This window comes from Dioscorea cayenensis, chromosome 9, assembly GCF_009730915.1.
Source record: "Dioscorea cayenensis subsp. rotundata cultivar TDr96_F1 chromosome 9, TDr96_F1_v2_PseudoChromosome.rev07_lg8_w22 25.fasta, whole genome shotgun sequence".
In the NCBI taxonomy this organism is placed as follows: Eukaryota; Viridiplantae; Streptophyta; class Magnoliopsida; order Dioscoreales; family Dioscoreaceae; genus Dioscorea; species Dioscorea cayenensis.
The window spans coordinates 2,405,931-2,433,299 of record NC_052479.1 but is presented as its reverse complement, the minus strand read 5'-3'; the positions used below and the strand labels follow the sequence as shown (position 1 = coordinate 2,433,299).

General features: G+C 33.2%; 2 protein-coding genes across 4 annotated transcripts; one reads left to right on the top strand and one right to left on the bottom strand.

Moving 5' to 3' along the window:
- The first annotated feature begins 3,788 nt into the window (after positions 1-3,788).
- Positions 3,789-4,836, top strand: LOC120268289 (pathogenesis-related genes transcriptional activator PTI6-like). The gene has a single exon (XM_039275733.1). The coding sequence runs from the start codon at positions 3,971-3,973 to the stop codon at positions 4,787-4,789; it is 819 nt and encodes a 272-aa protein (XP_039131667.1). The 5' UTR covers positions 3,789-3,970; the 3' UTR covers positions 4,790-4,836.
- Positions 4,837-6,260: 1,424 nt separating this feature from the next.
- Positions 6,261-17,196, bottom strand: LOC120269454 (cysteine desulfurase 1, chloroplastic). 3 transcript variants are annotated; one of them, XM_039276785.1, is made up of 11 exons: positions 16,908-17,196; positions 16,590-16,723; positions 15,564-15,723; positions 14,741-14,927; positions 13,760-13,905; positions 13,576-13,648; positions 13,364-13,427; positions 11,523-11,622; positions 11,166-11,324; positions 9,557-9,723; positions 6,261-6,563 (listed from the first exon to the last, which is right to left on the bottom strand). In XM_039276785.1, the coding sequence occupies exons 1-11, from the start codon at positions 17,148-17,150 to the stop codon at positions 6,398-6,400; spliced, it is 1,599 nt and encodes a 532-aa protein (XP_039132719.1). In that variant the 5' UTR covers positions 17,151-17,196; the 3' UTR covers positions 6,261-6,397. The 3 variants fall into 3 exon arrangements, with proteins under 3 accessions (XP_039132719.1, XP_039132720.1, XP_039132721.1); XM_039276786.1 differs by having other exon boundaries at positions 6,375-6,552; XM_039276787.1 differs by lacking the exon at positions 6,261-6,563 and adding an exon at positions 7,249-7,276 and having other exon boundaries at positions 16,908-17,195.
- Positions 17,197-27,369: the final 10,173 nt, after the last annotated feature.

Genomic DNA, 27,369 nt, shown 5'->3' with positions numbered 1-27,369 from the left:
TGAAGACATGCATGCACTACGTACTTTTTTCTTTGGTTTTTCTTTTGTTGATTGAGGGAAGATGATGGTTTATTTTATTTATTTATTTATATTTATTAATTATTTTTTTTTTTTGGGTTTTTGTTGTTGTTGATGTTGTTGTTTTGAGTTGGGAAGAAATGGTTGGAAGGGAAAGAAAGGTAAAAAAAGGAGGATGCACGTGTTAAATATAGGAAGAAGGAATTGGTGATGTTGTTTTGGTTTTTGGGTGGTTTGTTGGGAGGGAGAGGTTTGTTGGGGGGTTTTTTTTTTTATTAAAAAAAATTATTTAATAAATTGATTGAAAAATAAATTAATTAAAATTTAGGAGGTTGAGAGGAATTATGGTTTGTGTTGTTATTTAAGGGTGGGAATAAGTGGGGTTGTTTGGTTATTTTTAGGCATAGGGTGTGAATGATTGGGAGGTTGTTTTTTTCTTCTTTTATATTTTGGGTATAGTCTATGTTTGTGTAATTAACCAACAATATGACTATTTATTGTTGGGGCCTATAAATTATTATTATTGTATATGTCTTATGTTCATGCTGGTTTATAATTTAATTTGTGGAAAGTTTATAAAGACTAAAATAAATTTGCAAGTGTAAGTTATGTTACTCAAATGATTTGATCCAAATAATTAATTAAATATGTGACATTTGACTAGAGATATAATTAATGATATAAATGGTGAGTTGGGTAGAATTAATGATGATTTTTATATAGCAGACTTATATTATTTAAATATTTAAATTTAATAGTCTTTCTTTTTGTGAGATCTTGTATCAAATTTATAAAAAAAAAATTTAATAACTATATATAATAAAATTCAAATATAGCATTAATTAAAGTTAATGATAAAGGTGCTAAATGACTCATGTTTGGAGCTAATTAGTCATAATAAGAAACTTTTGTCTAGGTTAAAAGTGGCTCTTCATGATATCATATGCTTTACAAAATAATTAAGTATGTCAATTGGGAGTTAATTAATTTTAAAAGTTAATTAAAAAAATTAATTAGTATATTAGATTCATTATGACTCTAATTATATAATGCATTAGAGTCATTTAATATGGGAATGTTCCCAACGCCTAATTAAGTTGCAAATCCATTTTCCTACTCCATGTCACAATACCCCACCATATTGGAAGAAGAAAGGAAAAAAAAAATTAAAAAATCAAATTGCAACCTATACCTCACACATAAAATTTACCGACATTTTCTTAAAAATTAATATATTTGTCAAACATAATATAATCTTAAATCTAACAATATAAATAGTCATTTGTCTGGTCTACTTAAGTGATTATTTGTTATGGCATATTTTGAATGAGACTATTAAGAATAAAAAGATTATTTTGAATTTAAAAGGAACTATAATAACATCAAATATTTTCTCTCTTTATGAATGTATTAACTAGATAATTTTTAACATTAATATTCACAAATATATTAAATATATTAAATACTAAAAATAATAAATGTTATATACTAGCCTTCAATTATGGGAACACAAAGTTGATATTGTGTAGTCCCAATTTGTTGTCAATCTACATAAGATAATGATTATTCTTATAAAAAAATTGATATATTAATTATTGAAAAAATTAAAAATATCAAGTACTTAAGAAAGAAAGGCATCCCTACTTTTGGAATAATACTTATTACTTAAACAATTTCACAAGGAATCTAAAACAGCGAAATTATTAATAAGATACATGCATATTGGATGAGTACAAAACACAAGCAATCAAATGGCTTTATTCAAAGCAAAGGACAAGCTTGAACATTATTATCCTAATTACTTTTTATTAATACCTCACTAATCCCTCTTAATTATCCCAACATTAGTCTATAAAATAAATAATTAATTTTTTGACAGAAACTTCCAATCACTACAAGTCTACAAACTCACTTGACCAATAATTTGGAAAGTACTCATTTGGAGAATTCTCTTTGTATCATTGAAATTTTTTTAATTTCTTATATATATATATATATTGTTCAAAATTATAAAAAAATTGTAAATATATTTTAATTAAGGGAAAAAGAGAATGCTTGATCTTTTTAAAGTTTTAAGATTTTTTTGTTCGCTCATTCATGACTAAAAGTCATTATATAAAAGTCAAGAAAGTATTCATTGCAATATGTGTTGCTATTAGATATTGACAATTAAACCTAATTTAATAAATTATTAAAAAATGTTTTAATTAAACACGTTTTGGTGATAGTTAATCATTTGAATATTCTATCTATTTCGTTCTTTCAAATAATTAATTAGTTAGTGACAAAGACTATTAAAAATCATCAATTTTATCAAACAAATAAACACCAGCCCTTAAAATGAAAGTTTTAATATATATAATTGCAATAGAACCATAAACTTAATTTTTCTTAAAAGAATTAATTGATGTTTGAACATCTATACAAAAATGAAAATTTGCTTAATATACCCTTATAAACTATTTATTTATTTATTTTTATATAAATAGACAACAAGCGCTCTTTTTTGTGAATATAAAAAAATACCGAACAGTACTGGAGCCCGGATATACAGTGTATATACAGTACTATCGAGGAGGGATTTGAACTCATGACCTCCTTTTTTAAACTTTGGTGCCATACTATTGAGTTGTATACTTTTTTTAATAAGATAATTAATTAAAATTTTAATATAAAAAATATATTATCATTTATTTAAAAATAAAAAAATATATATCTGATAAAAAATATATATTAATTTTTAATATAGTTTACGTTATATGATTTCGTAGGATGTTCGCAAATGATAAAAAGCATTAGAGTGAGGATGAGTTGAGTAGGATCGATGGTTATTATAATATGCTATTTTTTGTTGGATCGTGCGGGGGAGATGAATCTAGTATGGGTTGAGAGCCGTTGGATTAGCACGGACATAATATAAAGATTTATATATAAATACAAATCTTATAAATGTATATTAATAATTATTTATTTTTTTATAGGGGTAAGCAAGTTGTTTTTTAGGAAAAAAAGAAAAAAAGAAGAAAAAAAAGAAGGAAAAAAAAAAGACAACACACGTGAGAGAAGGGAGCACGTGAGAAGGAAGCGCGGGAAGACACGCAAGCCCCGACATCCACTCTTATTGGTGGCCGCTTTGGTTTTCCCATTTTGTTGCTTTTTGGGTACAGTGCTCACGTGCCAATCCAACGTTCAGGATTTCGTTTACATTGCTTACGTGTCGAGATCTCATGGCACTCTTTCCGGGAAGCTGAGATGACACAGTAGCTGATGTGGCCTAGCGAAACGACCAACTCGCATGAGATTTTGACGATAACACCCTTGGGTTTTGTAAATATCAAGAAGCTGAACCCGCGAGACACCAGAACAGGAAGAGGTCTTTCAATCGGACGGTCTACGTTTAACGTTTCGGCGATGGGACGGTGATGGAGAAGGGGGAGTGAGTGAGAAGCGTTGAGATAGTCCTGCGGAACAGGTCTGAATGGTTTAAACTGTGACCGCGCATGTAGGCCTGTTGATGGGCCGGAGTTGGGCCCACTTTAAGAGGGCGGCTAAGACCTTAAGAAGAATCCCAACAAGACTATGAAAGTACGATATTACCCTGAACCGAGAGTTTTATCACTATTTTGCCACTGGAGGATTATGACGAAGCTGTACCGTAGGATCTCGTTATCCAACGGTTGAGAGGAGAATGGGGGAGTGAGGCCTTATCATAGGGGTATAATAGTAATTTAGGGAGATCCACTTGGCATATAAATATTCCTCCATTAACACTCTCGTTTACTCCCTCTCGTTTCTGGTTCTTTCTGGGGTTCATCTCTCTTTTCTAAACCCTTAAAAGCTTAAATCCTGACCGTCTGGATTCCTCGGGATAAGGACCCGGGTCGTGTTTGGGCCTTTTGATGAAACCTCGGATCGATCTCAGCCGCACGATCTCCATCTCCAGCGTCGACCGATGAATCGGCGGGATTGCGGTGGCGCCGGCGAGCCGGAAAAGAAGGTTGGGGAATACGTGATCTCGGCGAGAAGGATGGCGGCGAGGAAAGCCCTATCGAGATCGGCAAACCCTAAGATCGTACGGATCTCTTTCGCTGACCCTGATGCGACGGAGGAGTCTTCGAGTGAGGATGATGAGGAGGAGAAGGAGGTGAGGAGAGAGAGGAGGAGATTTGTGCATGAGATCGGGATTGAGGTGGCGGAGGAGCCGCCGAGGAGGCGGAGGCCAGTGACGAAGCGGGAGGCGGGGAGGGTGGTGGAGCCGGTGGAGAGGAAGAGGTTCAGAGGGGTGAGACGGCGGCCGTGGGGGAGGTGGGCGGCGGAGATCCGGGATCCGACGCAGCGGAAAAGGGTTTGGTTGGGGACGTTTGACACCGCGGAGGAGGCTGCCTTCGTCTACGACAGCGCTGCCGTGAGGTTGAAGGGGGATAAGGCCGTGACCAACTTCCCGACCTCGAAGGCGTCGGCGACGGCAGCGGTGACGGCGGAGGTGTCGGTGACGGCAACGGCGACGGGGACGGTGGAGAGTGGAGAGGAGGTGAGCAAGGATGATGGGTCAGCGGCGTTTCCGTCGCCGACGTCAGTGCTGCGTTACGGTGTGGAGGAGACGCCGTTTGATTGCTTGGTTTACGGTGACGTGGACGCGTTTGGGTTGAGTGTGGAGGAAACGCCGTTAAATCTAACGGAGTTCGGGTGGCCAGAAACACAGTGCTGGGGCGAGGTCGAGTTCGGTGAGTTCGACGCGGCCGATTTTTCTCTTGAGGTCGTAACGTTTTAGAGAGAGGGTGAGAAAAGACATAAAACACCTTCGCTAAGTTCTGGGTTTTTTTATGGTGACTGAGTCATGAGTTGGCCGAGTTTGGCGGCGAGTTTTGGGTTAATAGTGAGGTGTGAGTGTGGCGGGATCTTTTGTTACTATGATATATATAATTATTATTAGTTTTTTATTATATTTTGGTTTTAATTTAATTTAATTTAATTTTGGGAAAATATTGGGAGGAGAAGAAGGGACCTTATGGCATAGTGATTAGTGAGTGAAGACTGAAGAGGAAGCCTTTCCGTGAGCTCCACGTCTTTGACGTGGAAAAGTTTGGACTTTAAGGAGTTTTTCTAATTTAATAATAATGTAACTCTTGCACTGTGTAAGATGGACAATGAAGTCTTGTGGAAAAAAATGTTTTTGAAATTAATATATAAAAAAGTATAGGAGATATTTGTCAAGTATGGGGATTTGTTAAGGGAAAAAGGGCGTCACGTGATGAGGGATGGGGTTGAGGTGTACGAGACTTGTGTGTGTTTGGTCAGGTGGGTCCAGAGCATTTAAGTAACAGGGCTGACAAATGTGTGGCCTTCATGTGGTCAAATGATGCTTAAATTTTGCATGTAGATTGTCAAACAATTAGAACTTAGAAGAGAATGTTGGATTACAGACATGCATCAACGCCCCTATCATTCTTGACAAGCTACTACTTATCCAGTAATTAATTCCTAATGAGTAGTTTATATATACATGTTTGGGAATAAAACTTGTTTCTACTGTATTGTATTAAATTTATAGTGATACTAATCTTGAGAGAAGTGGATGTATATCCATCCAAAACAAGATCCAAACATACCATAAGATCCAACAAGAAATTGGATTTTTGGGTATTGATAATATATTGTTCTGGCACACTGCCACCCATCTCCAGTTGGGATGTACTCATTCATAGGCAAGGACCTGACCAATCTTGTACCCTTTTTGCAGGGCAGCAAATAAGCAAGAATCACACTTTTCATTTTTTACCACAATTGTATGCCTAACATAATAATGCAAAGATATACAATATATATATATATATATATATACATTCTTATGGGCATTCTCAGGTTTTTAAAATCCAGTTTAATTATGATCTAGATGTAACGGTTGCTATTTAGGGGTGACGTACATTTTTTACTATTAGTTAATGTAATTCAGTACTATTACAAGTGTTAAATATTGTTATAAAAATATGAATGGACAATAACTATTATAGGTTGTCCTTAAGATAGGATGTCCTTATCCTCATGTGTGTGTGTTATCAACCCATTATCTGAATGGTCCATAATTTATATTTTGCTAATCAGAAAACTAATATGAAGTAACACAAAGGTTAAAAAAGGTGAAAGGGAACATACCTGGATGACATTGCTATCAAAATGGATAGGCCAACAACTGCTTGGAAGAGTCAGTAGATGAAACCCTGCAATCAATGAGATTAGGTGTGCAATGGGGAAAAAGTTAGTAACATAACCCCTGGAAGTCCAACTAAGATGAGGACCCATTCAACAAGGGGCCATTTTGATTAGACGATGTAGGTCGGCAATGAGCATCACACAGGACCATCCTTAGCAGAAGCAGTGCTCATGTGGAGGGGTCCCTTTTCACAAACTCTATAATACTAGCAAACTCAAGAAAAGTAAACAAAGTGGAAAACCAGGAATTTAATTGTACAAAAAAAAAAAAAAGGGCGAAAGTTCTTCCGTGTGCCGGAGAGGAGATCAAGTCCCACTTTTCTGCTACAAAATTCCTGCAGAAAAGACTTTGCATGACGGAAATCATACCGGAAACTTTGCTTCGAGTTTACACTACATTATGGGTGATCAAAGCTACATATGGTATCATGCTTGGCATGATTTTCAATGAAACATAGCATTTATTAGTCAAGGATTTGCACACTAAAACACTATGATTAAAATGAATGGTAGCAAGAGACCTGCCAAACTAACAGAATCCTATAAAGCAGACAAACACCACACGCATACTTTAATACACTAGATCTGATGACCATATTATCTACAGGCCCTTTGAAAAAAGAGATTAAGATATAATTTTTAATACAAACCCTTAATCATGGAGGAAGAAGGCTGGAGGCAGAGATGACTTAATGACATTAAATAAGCACATGCATGAATATAATTTGTAATATATAGACTGAAAAGATATGCTGAGCTGCAATATATAAAGCAGGAAATATAAATACCAAGTGCTCAGAGAAGATCATCAATGGTAATTCCTCAAATAAGAGTAAACCTCAAACTTCACAAGTTGCTTATTTACTTTTTTTAATCACTATAATAAACAGAGTGATGATGTCTTTTGAGTAGTAGAAATACATCATAATGAAAAAGTACTAGGATTGAAGAACCTTCATCACAAGCTCTTCCAACACTGCAACATCTCACATGAGACTGGTTTCTCTATTCATGTAGAAGAACAACTCATTTACTCTAGCTACTAGGCCTGTCACCATTGTACCAAAAAACGTAGATATTTTGGAGGAGTAGAAATACATTGTGACAAAAAGTACTAGCTTTCAAGAACCCTCATAAAAAGATTCTTATTACCATGTAGCATTTCAGATATGTTTCCAGCCAAGTTGAAAAAACAACGCACTTACTATGCAACTACCAGCCATTTTTTCATGTCTCTAATCAATAAAAAAGGAGTACACACAAGTTGTGACCAGAAACATCTCCCCCTGCTTTAGTGAGTTTCTCATGGGATAGCTATGAAAGATGATAGAATCCAGAGTTGACCAGAATCACACTCCTAAAATAGCCTAAAGGAACACACAGCTCTTTGTCGAAAAGGGCATAACTAACCATGTGCTAAACAGTCTAGAATAAACCACCATTCCAACTAACCATTTCACACTCTTTTTGCTTCAAGAGAGAACAACTCGGTCTGATGGTGATGGTGGAACTACAGTACAGGCCACCTTTAATCCCACTCCAGATCAGTAATATTAGAAAGCCTTAATTATTCAAAAAGGTATTTTCTACTTTTGGATGACAAAACACAATATGAGCTAGCATGGGATATTTAGTGCTTCCCAACAACACAACATTGAACACTGCGCTACCTAGAAAGAATAACAGCATATATCAGTGCCCTAAAATCCAAATGTGATCAAAAGACTGATAAAACCTAGCAAATTGTGGCTAAATAATCAAAATTCTGGATATCATAAGATACCAGAATCCCATATGAGCATGAGGCAGCTTCTATCAAGTAAATTAAGGCAACATAATAATATTATCATGAAGTTAAGAGGAACTTCTCTTACCATCACTATTAGGATTATTCTTCCAAATATAATCTCTAAAAAACTAAAGAGACATACAAAGCACAGACACCATGACAATCAAAGCGAAATGGAGCTTGTAGTTAAAAACTCTACTAAAAGTTCAGATCTACTTAGAACAAAAATGCCACATTGGCAGTGAGAAATTTAGTAAATTTACTGACGATGTTACAATAAGAGAATACTGCTGATAACTCAGCTCAGTAATGCTCCAATTAAGCTGCATAAGGATGCATGGGAATGAGTGGGCATGAGATCATGGAGTATTTTATTTGTAGACAGTAAACCTAGTAATCCAAACTGCAACCAATACTCTCATTCAAGTCACATAGGAAAGTATTAAAAAACAAATGGCTGGAAATTGGTCCGATTATAACATAGGTTTCAGTCAATCACACTGTTAATTGAGTTTATTAATAACACCCACAAGATGCATTCTACATGACTTAACTATCATGGTGGCAAATGAGAAAGTTATAGAAGACAACACAAATAACAACATGCTTGCTTTGCCAATGAGTGTAGCACATAGATGGGTACAAGTAATTTATTGGTGGTCTCACTCAATTTGGCATCAGGTAAATAGTTATATTCTATTTTATAGAACATACACAAAGTGCCTTCAACAGATGAGATACTTAGCCCTTAGAAACTAAAGTTTACATTATTTTACAAGAACTGTTCTACCTGAATTCATAATCATTGCTGGCAAATCTAAAATCAGGTATTATTCCTAGTGATAAAGCATGTTCTCAGAGCACTATGAACATAGAACACGAAAGGTTTTGGAGACATGAAAGACGGTTCACCATCAATGGTTTAGTATTTGAAGACAAACAGAACAAAATAGTGTAATGATCAAAACCATAGTCCTGACTCTTGACCAACAAGGAGCATTCTAAAAAACTTGGCTTCAGATTGGAAAAATAACAGTAATATACTAAAGTACCAAAGTTGAGAGAATATAAGATCATCAATTTACAAAAACAAAAGCATATTTACTATACAAATAAAAAAGGAACCTGAACTAGAAAAGGAAAAGAACTGTAGCAAGTTTAGAAGTCATAAAAATGCATAACAGGGTAACAGGGCGATAGTGGCTTCAACACAGAACTTGGATGTGAATAAAATCGCACAATTTATGGCCTGAACAGTCACCTCGGTAAATTCAGAGTCATTTTGTGGAAACCAGGCTACTTTCTGCCTGTCGTCATTTAAGCCAATCCCATAGTTAAAATTTCTACTGCTTCTGCCAACTCATGTGTGATAGTTTTCAATTTAAACACATTTTGCACAGAAGTGCAAGAAGAACAGCGTGTAAATACAAAATTTTATTCTTTGATCAAGAACAAATTAAAGTTAACTAATACAGATATTTACCACTAAAAAGATTACACAACTCATACATAATTCAAATTAACTTCATAATCACTTACTGGAATTTGGTGAGGAAGTCAATGGTGTCTCTGAGTGCTTCTATAAAAAATTCCACATCTTTTTTAGAGTTATAGAAGTGAAGGCTTGCACGTGCGCTAGAGTTCACACCCAAGAACCGATGGAGTGGTTGTGCACAATGGTGCCCAGATCGAATAGCCACTCCATGCTAAAAAAGCAGCAACATCAGGAAAATTGTTACCGATTGGCTTAAGAAAAGCCTTTCTTGAAAAACAGTAGGCAGTTATGTTCCAGTGCCATGTGATAAAAAAATGATATGCATCAAGAATCAAAAGAACCAAAAGGTCTACAAACATTATTTGAAGCAACTAATTTTATAAGTTAATATCACTATTTTTCTTCCTCGCATATTTTGAAAAATATGTTAATATCACTATTTTCTTCCTCGCATATTTTGAAAATTATGTAAATCAGATAATATTTCCCAAGTTTAAGGGGAAAGAAGCAACTTCGCTTCTGTCATCATAGAAAATCAAAGAAAAGCAAAACCAGCATTATGAGTTTCAGAATTAGCTACTAAAAGATGACAAGAAAGGGCATCTTAACTAAATATGATGTTTATAGGAATTATAAATATGCAACTTCATTCACAAATATGGAGATATTGCTCAGACCCACTCAAGCAGATATTTAGATGAGTTAGCTTTCACTCCATTTACATATTCAAACCTACGAAGAAAAAAAATGATGCTAAAGCCGAAGTCAAAGTAAATGTTTACACATTTGTCAATGACAAGTGACTAATCCCAAATAAGCTAAGAGTACCTCGCAGGTGATGAGCTCCCTTTCTAAAGAAACTTATCCTACCAGTTAAGTCCCTACACTTGTCACGCAGATGTTGAAGAGAATATATTATTCGGTTGCAATGTGAGAATAAGGATATGAGATTACAGTAAGTCAGTTTCGATCTTGGATAAAGAGACATCAATACTGAAGGAATACTTAAAAAATTCTTTGGTTCGACTATACTAAATAAGCCACAGCCTCTTTGCCCTCTCTAGTTTGACTTCTAATCCATACAATAATAATAAAGACTTGATAATAAGATCCATTAGCAGAACTACAGTTTGGATTTCGTCCCAAGTCCTATATTTAATTATACCGTACTTGATTTTCATTTTCAAACAAGCAACAATTGAAATAATGCATTTTTTCAAAAAAAAAAATTGTTTTTGAAATAATGCATTACGTTGACTTGCCCTGGGATGTAACATGAAGCATGGTCAAGCTGATTATGATGACAATGAAACATGCTAAAAAAAAAGGAAACTCATCTAAATCAAATGGGTAAAATGTTTGTTTTGGTACCACTATACCAGTGCACCCACCTTAATAAGGAATAAAAAAGGTCGGCAGGAATGCTAGGCAATGTGATTTGATACTTTGAGAAATTGCAAAGTGCCATTGAGTATCATTGACCAAGTTTATGACACATGCAATAACTTCAAACAGAAGATATGGGCATAACAATAATTCCACATTTTTTTTTCTCCAGCTAATGCTCAGGAGCAATGGGAGGCAATTCATTTAAAAACCTACTCAAGAAAACCTATCACACACAATCGTAAATTTTACAGATGTAGTTCGTACCATTTCATCCAAAATAGTTGCGATATCAGTTGCATGAAGCTTTTCAACATTGAATGAACAAAGAGCCGCACGGTGGGTTGTTTCTGAAGGAGCGGGACCATAGACATGGATGTTGGGAATTGTCAGGAGACTATCATATAGGTAATTTGCCAGTTCCAACTAAAGTAAGAGAAAAGCGGATTAGACAAAGAGGTTAGTTGACAATATTGAATCAATAATATGAAAGAAAAAAGAAATTTAAAAACTGCAGATCCCCCATATACAAACAATCATATATGTATGGTACATAAAAATAAATTATATATCGGCCTAAATTATACATAACAGAGAAAAAAATAATTATAAATATGTACTAACTTCATATTGATGAATCCTTTGCATGCCAATGTTGGATAAATAATCAATTGCTGCTCCCAAACCAATGACTTCACCAATTGCAGGTGTTCCAGCTTCAAATCTGTGCAAAAGTAGATCTAAACATTTACAATATAAAGATAGCTAGCTAAAATCATAGTCAGATTTTCTTTCAGTTTACATATAATGGTCAAGTAGGTAAGACCAAACATTGATAATACAGGAGGACGAGGACTGACAAAGAAGCTCAGAACCTATTTCTTCCATAAGCAGCTTGGAACATACAGTTGCAACATGGCAGAACACATGGTGCACAGAATTACATATGAACATAATACTTGAAAAATAGTGGCAATCTAAAATATATTCAGGATGACATTGAGAACTAATTCAAATTTATTTATAAAAAATGTATTAATGAAATCTGAAGTCCATGGGCAAAATGACAACTTGCTAGATGAACTGAAAAAGAGAACCATGGTGTATTTCAAAATTATGCACATCCAAGCAACTCATACAAAAATGTGACCTTGAAAAGTTGTTGCTTGTAGGTTAGTGATGCCAAGTATTAGTATTAGTAAAATCTTGGTGAGAAGCTTACACTTCCAAGTATTTAAGTGATCTTAACCAATCTAAACCATAAAACAACTACCAAGAGGATTAATGATGATTAACAGCAGAAAATTATAGACAATGTTTTGCAATTATCTTAATTGTTTGCTATATATCAATAAAATCTTGTGACTAAAATGCAGATATTACAAACAAAAGTCAGCCAAAATAATTAAAATTTAAGAACAAAGTCATCTTCGGTTACGATCAATAGAGTTCATGTACTTTGCTTCTCTTTATTTATTTATTCATATTTGGTCCATAAGAGAAGTTTGGTTGGGGGATAAGAGTGAGGGTCTAAAAGGATCTTTTAGACAAAAAAAATTATTTGAATTGACCAAAGTTTGACTTAATTAATTCTAAAAAAATTAAATATTTTTAGATTAAAATGTACTTTTCGAAATAGTAATAATTGTTTAATAATAAATAACTATTAAATATATTCATTTAAATAATCAAATCTCTATAAAATGGTTATATAGTATGCATCCCACCTTGTTTGGCTAAGGGAACATTTGCTAGCCTGCAACCAAACAAGGTGCAGGAGTATTTTAGTTGTCACTTGATATACGATCCAAAACATATTTTTATTTTATCCACTTTCTACAAGAGAAGATATTTGTTAGTTTTTAAAAAAATCTTATGCGAAGCTAACATGGGAAAATGCAATCAACTTTATATGCCATATCACCATCCGCTTCCCCTCTAAATTACACATGAACAAGGATAAAATACTCAAATAATTTATATCGCACATCAAGTGGCAATCAAAGTAATTCACAAGGATGAAAATGAACAAAAAAGCAAAGTGCAGGCACCATATCAAACATTTTGAAATTGCACAGATGGCACTAAACTTCAAGGTAAAGTATGATACCGAAGATGGCTTTACCCCTAAATTACTCCTATAGACTTTATTCATTGCATGAAAAAGTTAGAAATACAAAAACAAGCTAAATGCAACAAATCATGCTCGTGAAGAAATATATTATAGTCTGAATTATTTTCCAGTTGGGTCTTATTAGAACTTCTATCATAATTAGGAAATCAAATTCTTATCATTATAAATAAAAATAAGGTATAAATCTATATTACTCAGAAAAGTTTCCTGAGTTTAGAAGCAATCTTAATGCCCAATAATACATGTATGGAGACTCAACTGATGCAACATACCACTCAGAGTTGAATTACAAGTACAATACTATAATCTGGAATTAAGTAAATATCCGGACCTGGAAGGAGGTTCAGCATATGTAGAATAATCTTCAAATACATCAGCTATCATTTCCCCACCACCTATCCAAGGGACACATTTGAAATTAGATGTTCTGAAAACTTATCAGCTATTCAGATCAATTGTAAATGAACATACATATTTAAGAAGCAGAACGAGTGGAAGAGACAAGCCCACACAGGTATCACATGATAAGGAATACAAACTCACCCAAAAATGGAGGCATTGCAGATAGAAGCTCACTTTTTCCATATAAGAAACCAACGCCTGTAGGCCCACACATCTGAGACACATTTATTCCAAAAATTCCTAATAATAGAACATTACAACCTTAAATTTAAATGAAAATATTTTTTTTTTTAGAATCAACCACGAAAGAATGCCATAGGCGAACCTTGTGTGATGATGCAACCAGAAAATCAGCATTAAGTTTTTGCACATCAACTGACATGTGAGGCACGCTTTGGCATGCATCCACAAGGACTTTGGCACCAACATCATGGGACCAGTGGACAATCTGATCAATAGGCAAAACAGAAGCTGGCAACAAGAAAATTTGCATCAAATTGAGAATCTTGATTATCAGAAATAACAAGATAACAAATCCTAATATCTAATATTGACAGACACAAAAGATAATTAATTATTAAAAATACTTAATACAATAGACATTTGTCTACAAAATTTATTAATGTCCAAGAAATTTTTTCTAATCCGAAGGTCCTTATAGCGCTAACTCAAGTCACACATAAAGATTAAGTTGTCCCACAATAATTGCAAGAGGCAATTAAACAACCAAAATCAATTGGAGAAATAAAGATCAGAAATGGCTTTCCTCTTTTTGGGAACACATAGTTATCTGTCATCATTATGAAGGCCACAAAATGTAATGCATTCGGGTGTGACAATGCGACAAACCTCTGATATCAAATTGAGTATATTTTCTCAACAACTCTAGAAGCAAAAAAGGCTTCAAGGACAATGCCCGTAAAACCAGCCGATTGCTTCAAAGCTGTTCCACACAAAGTATCTTAAGCATAAAAGTTGAGTTAAATTTAAAAGCAATACAAAGCAAAGAAAATGTCTGAAATATGCACTAGGCTTGAATAAATGTCAGCAAAAGTCAATCATGCTGTCAAAGCATGTAGCCACTACAGCCAAGTATAATCTAATATCATCGTGGCCTGAACTCTACAATCTGGATTTACTTTCAGTGGCTCAATCAAATGCCTCCACTCAGATTCGGCAATATAATTCTTTTAAAATGGTAACACTCCCACAACAACTTCAGTATCACATGCTCTTAAGAAAGGATAGTCATTTTTGGAGACGAAAAAAATCATAATACTGAGAATTAGAAAAGATTGAAATATACCAAGTGTATTAGAGACATGATGAGTAACCACAAGCTTTGTCTTTTTTGAGAGAAGCTTCTTCAACTGATCAACATCTGGAACTTGTTCTTTTGTTAAACCAATATATTTAAGAGAGGCACCTGTCTGTTGGGCAACCAGTTGCCACGGAACAATTGCACTATGGTGTTCAGCAATTGTAAGGAGAACCTGATAAAAAGCAAAGTAATGGTGATAAGTTAAATCAAAACAAAACCAAGATGATCATAAAAACATTCCTAAAAGTAACAGGTACGGATAGAACCACCTTGATAAAGATAACAGACTCATTCTCTGTATTATCAATATAATCAATTATGACAAGTTACACACTCATATTCATTCTCTGTATTATCAATAGGATCAATTATAACTCATTTACCGGAAATACCGAAACACATAAAAATTCCATGGTCAAACTACTGTAATGATCTAGAAACCCAAGTCTAAGAAATTTGATCTGAATATTATAATAAAAACTGAATAGATGATAGACTCTCTTTGGGAGTTAAACAAGCTAAAACTTGGGTTCCTACAAAAAAATTCATAAACAGGCAACATGATATCCAAGCTATATTCAAAGGTGAGAATTCCAACAGAATAAATTTACCAACTTACCAAGCAAGAGATATGCAGATATGACAAAGTAGAATTTAACAAAGAATTCTTTTTCACATTCACTATAGCCTATGCACTCCAAACTGATGTTAGCAGCATTCAATCCTCAACTGATAACAACCTTTTTTATTCTCAATGTTTTAAAAGAGAAAATACAAAACAAACAAAAGGAATGAGTAGATAATAAACCTCATCTCCAGATTTCAAATTTGAAAGGCCCCATGAATATGCTACCAGATTGATGGCTTCAGTAGCATTCCGAGTGAATACAATTTCTCTTGGTTCCAAAGCATTAACAAAAGCTGCAACCTTTCTTCTTGCTTGTTCATATTCATCTGTAGCCTTTGCACTTAAACCATCAAAAAAATAAACTAGTCAGCTATTTATGATGAACTTGGAATTCTAGCACCGGCACCACAGTATTTGATAGAAAATAGCACTGGACTCAAAAGAAAAGCCAGATACCATATATTGCAAAAAAATTTATCATTAATTTAAGAAAAAAGTTAAAGCGTACTGTTCACATTATACAGTGAACTGTATATTTCTGTGCAGATTTTCCAGGTTGAGGAAATTTGATGTTGATTCTGTCACAGAAATGGCTTAATATTTTGAGTCAGGATTGCCCCATAAAGACACTTATCATCCAATCAACTTACAGTACCACATTTCATGTTTTTCTTTTTACTAATTTTATCCCTCAGTGAAAAATACATAAACCAACAAAAGCAATTTATCCCCACATCTGAGCTGGTACATGAACTTTCTTTGAGAAGCCAAATAAAGACGAGGCCGCAACCTAACTAGTGGAACTTGCAAGTATTATTAGTATCAGGTGGTAAGTTCATTTTGGCAGCTAGAGAAACTGAGAATAGGAATTTGCCAAATATAATCAGTCAAAAGCGATAACTTTCACATGTCTCATGTATATATATATATATATATATATATCATAGCATGCATAGTATGGACATAACAGAACAAGGTCACCTTGCCACCATCTAAGCACAACAATTTTGAGTAACCAAAACTCAGAATCAAAGTTAACCTCAAAGTAAAAATACGTGACTCTTTACATTAAACATCTAAGGGCTTTTCCAAATAAAAATGTGAGCTCACTGTGTTTGGTTAGTTGCTTTGTTGTCACACACAAAGCAAGCATGTCAAACAGAAAACATAATTTGGAGCTACATGCAGATAATATTTCTAGAATACCTCAAGAAGTGGATGCCACGGTGTACATTCGAATTATATGATTCATAGTACTCCTTCAAAACCTTAATAACAGCCGTTGGCTTCTGAGAAGTTGCAGCATTATCCAAGTAAACCAGCCTTTTGCCATTAATAACCTACAATTCTCAGCAAATTAATTCTCGTTGAGGTAAAAACTATCTTCCATAATCGAACTACCATAAAAATAAGCTGAAAATAAAATTCAAACAGATCAACCAAACACTTCAAAGCATGCAATTCTTCAAAATTCCGTTCAATATATGTGGAAAACGGATAATATTCAAAATTCGCAGCTGGGACCTGATTGAGAATAGGGAAATCGGATCTTGTGGAATCTCCCAGAGAAGGGGAATTCTTCTCTTCCGAAGGAGCGGCGGGGGTGGAGGCGGCGATGGAGGAGCAGGCGAACCTCCGGAATCGGCCACGAACCGGATTGGGACTAGGGTTAGGGTTCTTGATAAGATGAGGGTTCCGATTGGGGAGAGAGAATGGAGAGACGATGAGCTTGCAGAGGGAGTGATGCTGCGAAGCGGAAACTGCCATTTTCGTGAGCTTGAGGTCTCGATGGGGTTTCGGTTGCTCTCGATCAATGGAGAGGCCTTTTATAGTAGTGATGTGAGAGGCTTGTGGTGGTATTTTGGTAAATAATCAAAAATATATTTTTAAAATAATTTTAAAATTTTGGTAATATATATATATATATATATAATTTATATATTTATAAATAAATAAATAAAGTTGGGTTTGGTGTTTATGTTTTTTTTTTTTTAATTTATTTAAAAACATAATTCTTTCCACAAACACACACACACACACACACATATTTTTTAAGTCTATTTTTTTTTTACATTTTTATTGATATTTAAAATATAACTTTTCTAAAATTTTTATTACAATTGCTAAGTTCAATCCTACCTTCTATTTGTGGGTAAATTATTGTGGATTTGGTGACAAATGGTTATTTAATTGGTTTAGCTTATTTTAATAAAAATAATTAGACTGATTATCAATAAAAGAAAAGTCGTCAAATAATATTGATGAAATGGTAAATTAGCCGAGTGAATTAGTTTCACTATAAAAAAACTTAAAGGGGAGTTTAGATTTCCATAATAAGAATAGAGAAAAATGAGATAATAAAGAGAGTGCACGGGAATGAGTAGAGGATGAGAATGAAAAAAGATATTTAGTTGGAGAGAAAAGTTGTTGGAAATGGGAAAAATAAAAACATGGAGATGGAAAAAATTACTTTTATACTCTTATTATACAGAAATAATATTTATATATGTTTAATGATAAATAAAAGTTTATTTATAAAATACTAAAAATATAATTATTTATTTTCATATTATGATTATCGATTAAATTAAGTAATTTTTTTTATTTTTAACTATTCTAAATTGCATCAAACATGTTTATTTTTATATTAATTATATAATTAAATAAATTTGTGATAATATTATGATTAACAGTTAAATTAAAAAAAATCATTTTAATTCCCAATTACATTTGGCAGTTAAATTCTTAAATTAATTATATTTATCTTAATATTATGATTATTAGTTAAATTAAATAGATTTTTTCACTTGTATATTCCAACTTTCATTCATCATATTAATTTTCAAAGAAAAAAAAACCTCTCCTTGAAGCACAACATTGCCAAACTCAGAAAGGAAAGAATAATAAAACAATTTTAAAATTTAACCCTAAAAACACTCTAATTACCAAAATTCAACAATTCACCGAACCACAAAAATCAGCATCACAATTCTCCATCTCCATGGGTCTAATACAAGCAATTATGCATGCTCTCATAAATCACCAAAATTCAATAATTCACTAAAGTGCTATTTGGTTGGCAGTAAGTAGGTGCAAATAGATGTAATGTAAGTACTTTTATATGTAAAAGGGTATTTGTTTTGATGTAAAAAAAATTTATATACAAAAAGTTTTACAACAAAGTACAAGTTTTGCTGTATTTTCACTTACAACCAATTTGACTGTAAGTAAAAATACAGTAAAGCAACCTAATAAAATCACCACTATTTCCCCTTTACTTTTGCAACATTATTCTCCTTCTCTTCCCTTTGGTTTGCAGAAGCTTTCAACCATTCATGTTTTGGAGCCCGACCTTCCTCCATCGGCGTTCGGGTTTCGGAGCCCGGTCACCACCTTGTCCAAGCTCACACCACTCCCTGAAAACCTAGCAGTGCTCACTTCACCTTCTCCTCCACGATCTTTGAATTTCCATCTCGATCAAGTAGGGAACATCTTCTACACCTCCGGATCAATGAACGCCTTCTAATTGGAGCTCCTCTGTTGAATCCAAGGTAAACCATTATTTTTTTTTAATTCCTGATGATGATTTGAAGATTTGATTCCCTTGATTTGGCAGAAAGTTTGATCTTTTGGAATGGATGTATGTGGGTCTGTTTTGTTGTTTTTATGATTGGCATGTTATGTTTCATATGGTCCATGAAACACTGAATTGACTTGTGATCATAAATAAATTTGGTGGAAAGTTTGTTCTTTTGAAGAAACTAAGATTTACTATCACATGATTATGTTATTATGCTTTCATTTGTGAATTCCTCTCATTCTAGTTTGCAGTTGTTGACATTGTGAACTAAGATTAGCAGCTTTCCTATTTCTACAGAAACAAGATTTGTAACTTTCCAACCATATTTTTGTTTAATCTTTGAGTTGGTAGCCATAACTCATATGTACTGGTATTCTTATATGATGTTTTATTTAAAGCTTTGGTTTTTTGCCTTTCAAAAATTTTGATTGAGGATTAGCTTCAAACTACACATTGTTGTCGAAGTTTTCATCTCAGTATGCAATTACTATATTTAAAAGTTGATTTTATAGTCGGACGCTAAGTCAGGGAATGCTCAAACAAAAGATGTTAGTTTTGGAGTTTATGCTTCTCCCCAGTGTGATTAGGATTTCAAAAAAGTTTTCATTATTTACCTGGACTGATGTTTTTATTAAGTTGAACTTGATGTTTCTGTACAAACATGGCCATATGGTATTTCTTGACCAATTTTGACTTTCGAGACTACTAAATGGATTATGAAGTGTGATACTTTTGAATAGCTTCTAATTTCATATTTGATTGCCGTTTATAATACTGAATTTCCTTGAAAGAAATGTCTGGAAAAGGGAATTATGTTCACTTGATGATTTTCTAGATAATAAAAAGGTTTAAATTATAACCGATTATATGCATGATGTGTTGCTTTTAATATCATATCACATTAACTTAGATATTGTATTTTTTTGAATGAGGATAATGTCATGCATTAACTTTACTCCTGTTGAGTGAAGAACTCTTAAAGTTAGAACTGGAGATGCCCAGCTCCTGCAAAGTTGATCATTCTGTTTGTGGATTTGATTTAAAAAATCCATATCTTATAACTTGTAAGACATAAATAACTTCAGATTATTAAAGATGTTAGTATCTCCATCAGCCTAATTATGTCATTCTAAGCTTTTAGGGTCACATCACAATCACATTAATACAAGAGCCATATATATATTGTTACTGTACTTTGTTCATAACCAGGCTTGAGGTTCTTTAATTCTTGGTTTTTTATAAACAAATATGTTAAATGGAGTGTTAGTGATTAAGTTGGGATTAATGACTATTATACTGAGTATCATGTCAAATGGAGTTCGTAAATCTCTAATAGTTTTTGGTTTTTTTAAACAAATATGTTGATTATTATTGTTGTGCAAACTTTGGTAGTCTTATGAATGGTTTATTATCAATTCTTTTTTATATAATTCTTATAGATTTATAAACATATAAATGCTTAATTCTTTTTTATTTAAGTAATGGTTTATTTTTATTTAATATATGCCTTTTAGATGGATTCTTGTGAGAATGTGCATGCCGCGGTCGCAACGGTCTTGTTTATCACTATTTTTGCTTCAATGTGGTACAAGCAAATTAAGAAGAGGACTCCATTTATCATTGGAGCCTTATTATAATAGAGATGAGCAACACACAAATTATATTGCAAGAGTAGTGTATGGATCGGACTAGATTAGTATAACGATGTTGAGGATGAGGAGGGCATCGTTTTTTGGATTATATGGTACTCTGAAAGAAAAAGGACTATTATACAACACTTTACATGTAAGTGTTGAAGAACAAGTAGCCATGTTCCTTCATATTGTTAGGCATAATGTGAGAAATAGAGTTCTTAGCATTAATATTTTACTCTCTGGAGAAATTGTTAGCCGATATTTCAACCATGTTTTACATACTATTGGAGAAGATCGAGGTGAACTAATTCAACAACCTAGCACAACTACTAGTCCACTCATCACACAAGATCCAAGATTCATGCCGTACTTTAAGATAAATATTAGAGGATTAATTATAGTTAAATTCCTAATCAAAGATTGTGTAATATTATTAACTAATTTGATAATTACATAGGATTGCATTTGAGCGCTTGACGGTACTCATATCCATGCATCGGTGCCTCATGATATTGTAGCCCGTTTTTATGGAAAAAACCACTATCACACTCAAAATGTATAAGCCTCGGTTGATTTTGAATTAAAATTTACATATGTATTAGCCGGTTGGGAGGGTTCCGCACACGATGAACTCGTCCTTCAGAATGCTTTGGAAAGAGAAGATGGACTTGTAGTACCTGAAGGTATTATAATATCATTCTATAAAATGTTAAAATATTTAATTTAGTGTAATTATGCAAGCAAGACCTTGTAACCGTTTTATTATAGGGAAATACTATCTTGTAGACGCCTGGTACTCTACAAGGCCGGGGTTTATTTCACAATTTCGTGGTGTTCAATACCATCTTAAACAATTTAGTGCACGTACACCATCAAACATGAAAGAATTATTCAATTATAGACATTCTTCATTACGCACTTCGGTGGAACGAGCTTTTGGAGCTTTGAAAAATCATTTCAAAATTTTAACATCAAGACCAATTTTCCCTTTTAACACCCAAGTTGATATTGTCATCGTTTGTTGTATTCTATATAATTATATTTTACAAAGAGGTCAAGACATATATATATATATATATATCAAACCTTAAAGAATGAGAACCAAATGTGCGTGAAATGAGAACACAATCTCAAGTTCGAGAAGAAGCTAGAGAATGGCTAGCAGTTCGAGAAGCAATCATGAATGATATGCGGAGTAACATGTAAAAAGCTTTCTATGTTTTATGTGTTTTTTTTAATTATATTTTTGTGTGCCTTTTGAAGAGATTATGAAACATATCTTCAAATTTTGTTATTTCTTATAGAAAACAAATCATGTAATAAAACTTATTCTTATAGCATAATTTTTTTTACCTTGCTTTCAATAATGGAGATATTATGTATTTTGCAATTTATTGAATACCCATATGTGTGAAATAATTACTAATGTTAATTATGATACTTGGCAGATGGATTTTGAAGATATGACACCAAAGAATCATAATTTTGTTGGAAGGAAGACGTCAACTAATTTCCGATGGACACCCATGATGACCTCATTTATGTTGATATCTCTAGTTGAGTAAGCAAACCTTGGGTTTAAATCTGACAAAGGATTTAAGAGTGTTGTTATCAATGCCGTTGCTAGGACCGTTGTCGCAAGATTCAACTTGGTGGTAAGTGACACACATGTCAATAATCATTTACGACATGTGAGGAAAACATGGTTAATAATAAAGAAGATCAAAAGTTTAAGTGGTGTGTCATGGGATGATGCGGGGAAAAAAATAATTATGGGGGAGGAAGAATATCGAACATACATACAAGTAGCAAGTTGAATTTATGAGTAATATATGGGTTTATGTAATATTTTCTCATTGACCAAAATCACAAAATGCTTATTTTATGTTTGTAGGACATCCTGGGGAAGAGATTTATATTAACAAACCGATTCAATACTATGAAGAGATGACAATTGTATGTGGAAACGATCAAGCAACGGGATCTTTTGCAAGAACATGTTTTCAAAGCTTTAGAAGCTTAGGTGCACATATGGAACAACAACCACCAACACCAATAATTAACCTTGACAACCAAACCCAAGGGTTTAATAATTTTGATGAGGTTGCACAAAGTCAATCTTCTATCAACAATGCACCGACAAGTTCTATCTCCAAGGCTAAGGAAGGTAAAAAAAAGGAGCAAAACCTGCTAAGGCGGATGAAGAAATCATGCGAGATGTTAAATTCAAGTTGGGTATGATTACAAATGCACTAGAGGCAGATAAGAGTAAATTTATTAGCAAAGATTTGTTTGATGAGATCATGACTTTGAGTGATTGTTATACTAAACATGATCTTGGATGAGCATATGACTATTTGCTTCAATATCTCTCTTTAGCAAATGGGTTCATGAACAAAACTCATTCCTTTCAGTGCATTTAGATGGATGATTTTCTTGATCAAGTAAGGGGTGGTCGTCGAGCTTGAGTTGTTATAACAAATTTGGGTGTTAACTAGAGTGTTATTTTGCCTTGTCATATTTGACATAATGTTGTGACAGGAACAATGTAGTATTTTTTTTACTTGTTTGGACAATTGTGATGTTGTATTTTTTTCTTGTTTGGACAAGTGTGTTGTACTTGGACAATGTGATGTTTGGACAAGTATAATTTTGTATTTTTATTTGATGTTTGGACAAGTGTTATGTTATTTTTATTTTTATTTTTTGGTTGGAAAGTGTCATGTTGAACTATGAATGTTAAATGTTGTATTTTGGATAGTATTAGTTGATTATTAATTATGAATGTTGAATAATTTATTTGAAGGAATGTGGTAACAAGATTAATAGTGAATGTTGAATGCTTTATTTAAATGAATCTTGATGTTATTTAATTATTTTTAATTTGAATGTTGAATGTTAAATATTTTATTTGAATGAATCTTAATTATTAAATTTATTTGAATGAATCTTGATTAACAGTGATTATTGAAGGTTAAAAACACCTTTTGAATGAATCTTGATTATTAATAATGTTGTAGAAAATATATTATTTATTATTTAAATTTAAAAAATATTTTTAATCATTAATAAAAATAATTAATATTTTTATTTGGAATAAATATCTTATAAATTTATTAATTAGATTAATTTTAATAAATAATATTAGATAATAGGGGTAATAATAGATAAAGGGGGTAATCTCACCATCCCACTTACATGGTGGCTATACCCCTTTACTTACATTAAACCAAACAAATAAAAGTAATTTACAGCATTTCTAATTACAGCAAACCAAACAACAGTGATGTAAATGAAAATACAGTATTTTCACTTATACTGTAACTAAACTAACATGTAATTTAAATTACAGACAACCAAACAGGCCCCAAATCACCAAAATCAACATTACATATCTCCAACCTCTATGGGTTTAGTACAAGCAGTGATGCATGTTCTCAAATAAGGTTCTACCCAAATTAATAGTAAATGCAACTGCACAAAACAAGGAACAACCAATAATTCCTGCCGTGGTCATCTTCCCATAACACTTGGCCAACAATGGCTAAACCTGAAGAAAAAACATTGAAATAGAAAAGGCTAATTTTTTTTCTTTTTTTTTTAAAAAAAAACAAACTCCATATCAACCACAAGCATCTCTTTAAAAACCAAACCCAATAAGAAAATATTCTTGAGACATGAAGTATAAATGTTATGTAAGATAAGTCATGATCATAAATTTACTATATGGAATGAAGAATAAGTAATCATCAAATTTAAATGTTTGCAGTGGCAAATTCTTACCAAGATGATTCACGAATTAGGCAGGCAATATGACATTCTTGATAATAAAACCCGACAAAAACGCAGCTTCCTTTCAGTTGGAAGTTCACAAAATACTTTGAATTGATCTTCATCTTTTGGCAAGACTTGCAGCATGAACATTGCCTCATCTTCATTAAGCCCATTAATAGGAAAAAGTACTTCATTAAGCAATCTCTTCTTTCCTTCAATTTTTGCACGAGCTGTATCATTGCAAGCTGCAATTTCAATATTACGGGTAGAGATTTTGATATTACGTGTAGCAATCTCAACATTGCGAGCAGTAGATTTAGTTTTATGTGTTGTAGATTCAGCAATGCGAGCTACCAACTTAGCAATACGAGCTGTTGCTTAAGCCAATGCTTTAAACTCTGGACTAACCATATCTACAAAATTTTGAAAATTTGTAGAAATTTGTTCCATTGTTGGGTCCTTACCAAGACTTTTCCTCTTCTGATGCCTAGATGTTGTTGAGGTGCTATTATTAGATGGCAAAGGTGATAGAGATTGAGTCGGTTCTTGTGTGAGCATGGGGAGGTCATCAATGGGCACTTGGGATAAACTTACACCCTCCTTGAGTGAAATGTTGTCATCATGTTCATATTGGATTGCGTCATTTCCAATATCACCCATGGTATTGCCATAAGCTCTATCTTTAGTGAAGACTGGTGCGAGCTCGTTGAAAAATGGAAAAGATTTACCATATAGTCCAACTGCTTTTTTGTGACTCTGGATTGCATAAGAAAATAAATGATGTCAATAAAATGTCAATCTATCTTTACATTCTTCATAAATATGTTTTTTACCTTGGCATACTCGTCATTGGAGCTTTTGTCACACATGATAGTGCTACTTTCAAAATTCCAATCAAAACCACTTATTTGTAGAATATCAGATATGACAATCGTCTTACCCACAAAAGTTTTACACGAGATTCGATGTTTGGTATAGCCTTGGTTTGTGGAATCTTTTCTTGTATCATTCTTTTCAGTTAAAGGAGGTATCTACTCCGAAAGCCATTTTCTGCCCGCCATATAGGGCTTGTAGAAAGTTCAACCAAAGCATCTATGACGGCTTTGTCTTTTTCCGATGTCCAGAATCATTTGTTATGTCCCCTGCCCCTTTGTTGTTGTTCTAATTCCATACTAACTAAACATAAAAAATCAATAGCTCAAATAGTGATATATAAACAAAACTATACATGATTATGATTATATATGCTGATTATACTAGGTTACAGATAAACAGAAATGTACATGATTGCAGTTGAGTATAAACACCAACATATATTAAACTCAGATTGTATATGCTAAGAGATATATATGTATACACGTGCTTGTGGGAAACTAAATCACAAATGAGAGAACAAATAAAAAGTGGATTTTAAAAACAAGGCTCAAACAAGGATACGATGCATAAGAAACTACTAGAAATACATGATTTTCAGCAAATCTGAGTGTGAATCTTTTCAGCTCTTCAAATACAGGATTTGGAAATCCTTCTTAAATTTTTGACTATGCAACCAAACAATTTATTTGTATTGAGTTGCAAATTTGGAAATCGCAAAGTTCCAAATCTATCTAACCAATCATTCTTGCATTAATCAAATTCTGAACAACCCATCGAAGTTGTTTGTTATCTAAATTATAATCATTCATTCCAAAGGAGTTAGTTAAATACAACAAAAAATGAACATCTCAACCATATACTGATTATACAAAGAAGACCACTTTGATATAATCCTACTTTCACACCGAACCATTGCATGGTAGCATTATCAATTTGCATACAAGCATTTAATATAAGAAGAATTACAATAACTTACACAACCCATCAAGTTCAAAAGCTAATGAATTTAACATATTCATACATGCAATTGTTACTAAGCTGATGCCAATCACAAAGAAAAATTTTTAAGAGTTGCCAACATAATATAACAAGAATGCATGAGACACCATAAAGACTAGATAAATTAACTCCATACATCTAGTGTGTCTATTATATCTGATGCAAACACTACCATGAAAATTTAAATTCATATATTTACTGTCTATTAGTACCAAAGTTGAGGCCTGAAGTATAAAGTAAATACAACTTGGTAAAAAGGTCAAGTAGTACTATAGGTCAACCAGGCCTGAAGTACAATGCCAGGTGAAAAATGGAATGATGCCACTTTAGAAATATACATTGATGCTAATTCAATATTATTTATCATTAGAACACAACACTATAAGCTCCATATTAATTATCATCAGAACATATTCAATTGAGGTAAACTATAAGCTGACAATACTATAATCTCACAATTATTGAAAATGAATTAGTGTATGGGATCGCCAAGTAATACCTCGTGTGAAGACATGAGGATCGTATTCCACGGGGCTAAGGATCTCCTATTACTCCTTCTCGAACTATTATCTAGCCTAAGATCTCAAGTGATGGATTTTACTCTACTAAATGTAATTAAAGCTAAAACAAGATTATGACCAAATTAGAGAGAACAAGCAATAAGCAAGCAAAAAAATAAATGTAATGCAAAGGCCTATGGATGTGGATCCCCTTGAGGTGTTATCATGAAACATGGATGATGATTAAAAGATGCAAGGGTAAAATGGACCATGAGATTCCAAGATTAGAACAACCCCAATTTCTCGGCGATTGAACCCTAATCCCATACGAAAATAGATAGGAATTTCTTCCAAATCCACATTCCTACGATTGCATTGAGTACGAGGAAATCTCACTTAGGATTAAACCTACTCTTCTTCGGATTAAACCTACATGGAGGCCTACCAAACACCCGATTTCTCGGCGTGATGGTATAAGTATCCCCTTTTAATCCATTCATGACCTAATACATGCGAGCAAGTTACATTTACATGCATCATTCATAAAAGAGCTACGGATTTCTCCTTAGTGTAGCACTTAGCATGAAAACAATGGATTAAATCTCAAAATTACCCAAGCATGG